The sequence below is a fragment of the Chionomys nivalis genome, chromosome 10, assembly GCF_950005125.1.
Source record: "Chionomys nivalis chromosome 10, mChiNiv1.1, whole genome shotgun sequence".
In the NCBI taxonomy this organism is placed as follows: domain Eukaryota; kingdom Metazoa; phylum Chordata; class Mammalia; order Rodentia; family Cricetidae; genus Chionomys; species Chionomys nivalis.
Window position 1 is genome coordinate 16,515,742 of NC_080095.1, and position 8,354 is coordinate 16,524,095.

An 8,354-nucleotide genomic window follows, 5' to 3' on the forward strand; every position below is an offset into this window, starting at 1 on the left:
TTCTCTAACTATGTTATTCATCCCTAACTATGCCAGGTCCTAAGCCTAGCCTGGGCCTTAGGTTCTAAGGACACGGAGTATTTCAGAACTATGGCACTCTATCCACCTCATCAGCTACTTGTGAGGGATGACAATTAAATCCTCCTTGGACGAGGTAAGGCACTCTTAGTTTCAACCACTCTAGAAATTAGTTCAAGCTGAGGTTTACAAATAAGCAAAACAGGGCTGGAGAGATGGCTCAGAGGTTAAGAGCATTGGCTGTTCTTCCAGAGGTCCTGAGTTCAATTCCCAGCAACCATATGGTGGCTCACAACCATCTGTAATGAGATCTGGTGCCCTCTTCTGGCATGCAGACATACATGCAGGCAGAACATTGTATACATAATAAATAAATGAATCTTAAAAAAAAAACAAATAAGCAAAACAGACTTTAAAAAAATTATCATAAAGATAGGCTTGATGACTCATGCTAATGCATAGGAAGCTGAGGCAGGAGGACTACAATGAGTGTGAGGCCAGTTTTTATTAAAAAGACTTTAAAAAAATTTCCAGCCAGGTGGTGGTGGCACACACCTTCAACACCTTTAGAGACAGGTAGATCTCTATGAGTTCAAGGTCAGCCTGATCTACAAATCCCATCTCTAGTGGGAGGGGAGGTTGTAGTATTTGTTTGTTTGTTTGGTTGGTTGGTTTTTAAAGCTTTTCTGGCCAAATGTGGTGACTCCTGCCTGTAACTCAGAATTCAGGAAGCTAGAGAAGGAAGATCACCAGTAGTTCCGGGTCAGCATGCTAGAGCTACTTGGGAAAACCATGTCTTAAAAAGAGTGGCAGGGGAGGGGTGGCAGCTTTCTGCTCACTAAAACAGGAAGCAAAACAAAATTTAAAAACAAGATGCTTTCAAAACTTAGCGGCAGAAGCAGGCGGATCTCTGGAAAATACAGCTGTACAGCTGTACAGCAGCATGTAGTTAGCATGTACAATCCCCAGCACCAGAAGGAAAGAACAATGTACTCATCAGGAAGAAAGAGCAGTAACAATACCCTTGATTTGATTTCACATTTGTCCTCTTCATCCTTGGGTGTATTTACAGGAAGCGGGGGCCAGGGATATCTGGATGTTAGGATTTTTCCCTATCAATTTTTACTTTTTTTTTTGGTTTGAGTCAGGGTCCTCTCACTGAACATGGATGCTTAGTTAGACATGTGATCCTCTTGCTTTCATAACAAGTACTCATGCCCAGAGTATCTCCCCAGTCTTGTTTCTGTTTTTAAGAAAGGGCCTTGAGCTCATTAGCCTGCCTCAGCCTTCCAGGTGGTAGGATTACAAGTGTATGATCCCTTACCTGACACCCCAAACTTCTTATAAGCTCATAAAGACCCTGTCTTATAGTTCTTGAGAAATGGCTCATAAGTTACGAGCACTGGTTGCTCTGAGAACCTGAGAATGATTCTCAGCTCCCATTCGATACTAACATCCATCTCCTCCAGTTCCAGGGATCTTGCGCCCTCTTCTGACCTCAGAAGACACTGCACACATGTGGTACACAGACATTAAGAGCAGGCAAAACACACACATTTCAAAAAAAAAAAAAAAAGATGGATGGGAGGGGAAAAACAGAGAAAGGAGGCAGACCTCTGAATTTGAGTCTAGCCTGGTCTATGGAGTGAGTTCCATGGTCTCAGAGCTACACAGAGAAACCCTGTATTGGGGATGGGATCAGGATCTTGTGTCTAAAGGCAAACTGGTGTAAACAAAGATACTGCACCATTTCTGTTCTAAAACACAAGTCTCAGTCAGGTTTGGTGGCACATGCCTTTAAAAACCAGAAACAGGTAGAGAGCTCTGTGATTTCAAGGCCAGCCTAGCCTACTTAGTACATTCAAGGACAGCTAGGGCTACTAGACCCTGCCTCAAAATAAATAAATAAATAAACAAACAAACAAGAAAAAACCAGCAAGACTCTTTTTTGATTTTACATTAAATGAAAGCACATGCCAGGCATGGTGGCACAGGTTTTTAATCCCAGGACTTGGGAGGCAGAGGCAGGCAAATATGTGAGTTCGAGGACAGCCTAGTCTACAGAGGGAGTTCCAAGATAGCCAGGACTGTTACACAGAGAAACCCTGTCTCAAAAAATAAAACAAACAAACAAAAACCCATAAACACAACATGAAAAATCACTTAGAAATAATAAACAAATGTGTCCAAGTGCTCAGATTGACAAAGCAAGGTATGAAATAATTCCATAACAGTTAAATTCCTTTCCAGATTAAAACAAATAAAAACTAGAAAATTTAGAAATGTCAATGTGAACAATGAACTAGCAACAAAGCTATGCATAAGAACATTTACAATGCTTTACTTCCTAGTCTATTAAGACTCTAGCAAATATATTCCCCATCAAAAGTCCAAAGACAAGCTGAGAATGCAGCTCAGTGGCAGAGTGCTTGTCTAGCATGTTTAAGAGCCTGGGTCCAATCCCAGCATGACAAAAATACATAAAATTAACTATCACATCCTGAAATATACAATATGTGCAAGATCCAAAAAAATATTAATAACCAAAGTTAAGTCCAAAGGTGCTTTAGTAGGATGATGGCAAATTTAAGTCAAATTTGGGCCACATAGCAAATTTCAAATTAGCCTGGACTATAAAGACACCCTGTGTTGCCAGGTGGTGGTGGTACACACCTTTAATCCAAGAGAAAAAGAGAGAGTGCGAGAGAGCGAGAGAGAGAGGTGGATCAGTTCGAGGCCAGCCTGGTCTACAGAGTGAGTTCAAGGGCAGCCAAGGCTACACTGAGAAACCCTGTCTCGAAAAACCAAGAAAAAAAAAGTCCCAAGAGTTCAAAAATTATCTATCCTATTACACTTGATGTTTCAAAGAAAAGTCTAATTTTGAAGGCACCAGACGTGTTAATGACAGTGCAGAGATTAAGAGATCTAAATCCTATGGTCACTGAGCATGTGGTCATACAAACATTTAGATAAACTTTCAAAATATGTAACAAAAATGTGTTGAAAAAAGACCAAGTTTCTGGGAGGTCTGATCAATTCAGTATTTAAGAAGAATACATGAGAGAAACTTTGTTGCAAGCTTTATGTTCTATGTATCACTGCAGATAGACTTGACCTACAAAATAAGGATAGGGTCAACTGTAACCAAAAACAGTATGCTTCCCCTGGTGGCCAACCCAGGAATGAGCCCTGTACAGAAGAGGAAAGGAAAAAAAAAAAACAAAAAAACAAAAAATAAAACTGGCTGTTCTGTCACTCACACATGAGAAGTGAGTCCCAGAAAAAGATGTGGGGAAAGGGAAAACCATCCCAAAACACTAACATGAGTTTACAAAATCGAAATCGGGGAAAGGGGAGTTAGACTACATAAATGTGAGGGATTGGAGTTACAAATCTGAAAGTCATTTATTCTTGGAGTGTCCAATCGCTCACCCAGAATTCCTCTCTCCTATATTTTCACTTTTACCTAAACATAGAGTTCAGTCCCTTAATAACAACTTAAAAGCAATCTCCTTTTCCAAGGCCAGATCCTTGCAATTTTCTGCAGCCTTGTTTCCAAGGAAAAGCGTTTCTCTTTTCAAACTAGTGGTACAACCTACTTAGAAAAGCCTCCTGTTCTGAAGCCCTCCAGCCAGGACGGTTCACTCTAGCTGTACGAGACTGTCTTTTGAATTTTATTTCTGAAACAAAACCCACGTCCCTTCAAACATTTCCTGTAACAACCACCTTTAAAGTCAGTCTCATACAGAGAAGGGATAGGATGGTGGGCATTAAAAGCCAGCGAATTCCTTTGTCTGATAGGATTTTCCCCCCCCCTAGTATCACTTTAAATTTTCTTCCACACAGATCAGCAGCAAGGGAAGTAAAATGCCCCATTCTTGGGGACAGGGATTTCTAGTAGATGGACACGGTCGGTTAGCTAAGGCTTTTTGATGGTTCTATTCTTTCACAACCTCTTCCTCCCCACCCCACCCCCCAAAAGAAAAAGAAATAAAGGAAACACACACATTTACAAATAGATCCCAAAATAGCAGCCACAAGCGAGGCTCTCTTATCTAGGCAGATGCTCTCTGGAAAGCACACTTCTTTTATTACCTGGTTGGGGTGGAGGGACGGGGGGTGGGGGGGGGACGTTACTCCACTGGCCCTCAGGATGGGATGGGACGGGAGTCAAGAGGTAGCGAGAGCTCAGGGTTGGCAGGGTAACACTGGGAGACGGTTCCAAGTAAGAAGTCTCCGCGGAGCCCTTAGTCCGAGCGCCCCAGGACGCCAACTCTCCAGCACTGCCACCCGGGATCCCGTCCTGGCCCCAGTGCACCTCACCTGGACGCAGGGACACCCCACTCTGGCCCGGCCAGGTGTGGCCTCCTCAGAGCCAGGGGCGCAGCGAGCGGGTACTGTCCCCACCCGGGCCCGCGGCCTCCCCGCACCCGGATCTGCAGCACACTCGTGTGCGAGCGTGCGGTGCCGCCTGCCCTCGCGCCCCGTGTGCCCCCGCGGACCGTAGGCCAACACACACAAAAACAAAGTTGTCGCCGGGCTCCCGCCGCTCGCTACTCACCGGGATCGAAGTCGGGCACAGCCGCCTGGTACTGGGGTCCCACCCGCATGCCGCCGCCACCTGCGGGGAAGCAGAGCACGGCGGTCAGCGCGGGCGCGGGCTCGGGCCGGGCGCGGGGGCGGCTGCCACCTACCGTGCTCCTCGTCGCTGGACGAGCCCGAGCTGCCTTCCTCCCAGGAGTTGCTGCCGCTGTTCCCGTTGGGAGCCGCCGCCGCCAAACTTTTATTCTGGCCATTATTGGGGGCGGCGGCGGCCGAGGCGGCGGCGGCGGCCGAGGCGGAGGCGGTGCCGGCTGAGGCGGCGGCTGAGGCGGCGGCCGAGGCGGCCGAGGCAGCGGCCGAGGCGGCGGCGGCCGCCGTGTTCCTCCCTCGCCGCTTCCCTGAGACCTCGGGGCCCTTCTCCACCATGGCCGGCATCGGCGGGGCCCGGGGTCGGGCCAAAGTGACGGGGACCCCGGCTCGTGCGGCGCGGGCGGCGGGCCGCGGGCAGGGGGCGCAGGTGGGCGCCGGGCCGGGCGGGCGCGCGGGATCCGCTGGCGCGAGTTGGGGCTAGAGGAGGCCCAGACGGGCGGAGCGACGAGCCGCCTCAAGCCCCCGACGCCGAACGGAGCGCAACTTTGGCTCTCATCGCCGCCCGCACTTCGCTGGCTCTAACTACTCCGGGAGCCGCGGGCGGGGGGAGGGGCGGGGCCTGGGCGGAGGAGGGCCGCGCGCAGCCTAACCCGTCCCGCGGAGGCTCCGCCTTCGCGCACTTCCATTGGCTCTCACGGGATCCGAGCGGCCAGTGGCATTATGGTAGGTCCTTGGGTGCGTCCGTCAGGCTTCGGGGGCGGGAGCACGGGAAGGGGGGAGGCTCCGCGCTTCCGTTGGCCAGGTTAGGTTGACGCGTATCGCCCACTGTACGTGGTTTGAGGTTTGCGATCGCTCTACGCCCCATGATCCATCTCTCGAGGCAACAGCGAGGAGTTAGCCGCCCTGCTAGCCCCCTCCCCCTCTCCCGGCGCCCCGCTCCCTCCGCGCGCACCCCGTGGGCCCCGCGTCACCTCCCCCAGGGATCCCGCCGAGCGTCCCATCGGCTTCCCAAAGTGAATGTGCCCGACGCGAGAAGAGAAATCGCGGGCAAGGTCGGGACTACTTTCCCCCTCGCGCGGAGGAGTACGCACACAGTTTGAATGGGTTCTATACAAAGAGGGGAAACTAATTGGAAGAAACTAATTGCGCCCCCGCGTCGCCCAGGGGGATTGGGATGTACTAGGGCAAGGGAACCTGGGGACGAGGCTCTCGGGTGGCAGTGTCCCCCGAGGGAAAGAAAGCAGTTGTGCTAAGAATCTATGACGCTCCCCGCTAATTGGGTTGGGGGCCACCGTGTCCCCGCATTGCCCGAGGGGCAGCGGGAGGAGTCGGGACGATCGTCCGGGGAGCACCTCGAAGCCGTCGGGGTGAGGAGAGGTGCCGAGCCGGCCCCGGGGCCGCGGCGGGACTTAGACCGGCTGGGGGCCCCACCGCCAGGAAAAGGAAGGGGCTTGGGTCCCCGGCTCGGCGCGGGAGGAGAGTCACTTCCCGAGACCCTGGCCCTTCCCCCACCCCGCAGGGCCGAGGGCCTGAACGCGTTGGAGTCGGTGACACCCAGCCTCGGGCGTCCTTGTCCCTGGAGTGATCAGCGAGGGGCCGTCACTGTGTGACAGCTGCCTGTGGGGCTGGGTGGGCTGCCCCACCCCCCACGCCAGCAGCCAGCCAGACCTGGGGACTATACATGAAACCATTGCTTTTAAAAAAAGAGAGAGAGAGAGAAAGAAAGAAAAGAAAAGAAGAGGGGGGGGGCTATTTTTCGTTTAAGTTACTTTAGACCTGGGCTTCACATGGGGACAGTTTTTACACCGGCTCAGGATATAAATAGCTGCAGGGAGAAAACGAGAGTTTTATGGCTTTAAAGCCTGAATAAATAAGCAGGGTTTTCTCTTCCACGTTTTCTGCAGCGCGAATCATTTTAAACTTCGCTGAAGTGACCACGTTCACTTTTAAGTAGCCTTTAAGAACAGGGCCCAGAGCCTCCCGGTAGCAGATCCCTGCCCCCACCAAGTTCCTAGTCTTGTTCTTGGACTGCTCTCTGAAGGACACCCCATTACTTAGAGAACCCAGGGCTCTGCAAGCATGAGCCCCAGGATATCTGCAAAATCAGAGGTGAGAATCAGGGGTGACCTTCTGGTACAGGTACCCGGATGAAGTCATGACTTCTGCAGAGCTGAACCTTTGAGGCTGGAGACACTCTGCCCTACTCCTTCCCTGCCTTCTGAGATGTACCATAGATTGAGGTTACTACAGAGCACAAGGGTGATTTCAGTTACCTAGTAGGACAGATGGAGTGACCCAACACAAGGGTTACCTTCCCTACCCACTGGAACCCCAAGCTTTCAGCCACTTCCTAGAAAGTGCCTCCTCTTTCTGGAATCAGGACCCCAGAAAGGGAAGCCCACAGCCTCTAGGGCAGGCCTGGCTGGCTAAGGCAAGCCAGGATCCCCTAGCTCTTAACTCTTAGCTACTATGTTGCACCCAGGGCACCTTGCCTGCCTCACCCAAGGCTAGGCCCTGATCCAGCGTGTCCTCCCCCACCCCACCAGTCACTGAAAGGGAAAATGGGTTTGGGAAGAAGGAAGCTGAGATTATTTGAACTCTCCTCTACTGCCTACCCCCACCCTACCTGCCAGCCCTGAAATCTTGCTAGTTTGTAACTTCAGGTGCCTCGGTGAACATTCCAGTTAGTTATTTGATTGGTTGGTTGGTTGGGTTTTGTTATTTCAGACAGGTTCTCCTTTAACTCAGGCAGGTCTTGTACTCCCTACATAGCTGAGGATGACCTTCAACCCCTGACCCCTCTGCATCTACCTCCCAAGTACTGGGATTACAGGTATGTGTTGCCATGCCCGGCTTAATTTATAATTTTTTTTTTAATTTATAGTTATATATGTGTGTGTAAGAGAGAATGTCACCTATGGGCAGGTGCCTGCAGAGGTCAGAAGAGGGTGTTGGGTCTCCTGGAGCTGGAGTTACTGAAGTTTGTGAACTGTCCCACTAAGCTTTAAGAAGGAAACTCAGGTCATCTGCAAGAGCAGTTCACCACCTTAACCACTAGGCCACCTCTCCAGCCCATGGTTGGGTTTTTTGTTTTTGTTTTCCTAAAATGGGCTTTCTCTGTATAGTCCTGGCTGTTCTGGAACTCATTTGTATTCCAGGCTGACCTCACACTCACAGAAATCCGCCTGCTTCTGCCTCCCTAAAGGCCTGCACCACCACTGCCAGCTATGGTTGGTTTTTTTGAGACAAGGTCTCATACTGTAGCTAAGACTAACCTCAAACTTACAGCAAGCCTTCTGCTTCCACCACCACCAAGTGAGTGGTGTGAAAACAAAAGCCACCATACCTGCTTTGTATTGTTTTTTCAACAGATATGCTCCTAACATAATACACTGCTCTAGTTTAACCACAAAGCCACATGGGTACCAATTGGCCTGCAACCTGTCGGCTGGGTTTCCATTCACTAAAAAACAGGTGACAACACTGGTTGACTTATTGGTTTTTGTTTATATTTTTCTTTGACAGGGTCTCAGTAGTAGCCTGGGCTGGGCCTGGAACTCACTACTGAGACCAAGCTGTCCTCTGCCTCCTCAGTGCTGGTGGTAAAGGCATGAGTCACCATGACTGGCTTCCTGGTGGATGTTTTATACCACCTCATCTCCTCCAGGCTTATGTTCCCTCCCTCTGCCATAAGGAGCCCTCAA

General features: G+C 50.5%; 1 protein-coding gene across 1 annotated transcript in view; it reads right to left on the minus strand.

Annotated features, from left to right (window-relative positions):
- The window catches only part of Rcor1 (REST corepressor 1), a 93,251-nt gene extending 88,015 nt beyond the window's left edge, over positions 1–5,236 (minus strand). Inside the window, exons 1-2 of the mRNA XM_057782495.1 lie at positions 4,713–5,236; positions 4,580–4,639 (exon numbers count right to left, since the gene is read on the minus strand). Of these exons, the coding sequence (XP_057638478.1) occupies positions 4,580–4,639; positions 4,713–4,995 (343 nt within the window). The 5' untranslated portion in view covers positions 4,996–5,236. The remainder of the gene's footprint in view (positions 1–4,579; positions 4,640–4,712) is intronic.
- Between the last annotated feature and the right edge of the window lie 3,118 nt (positions 5,237–8,354).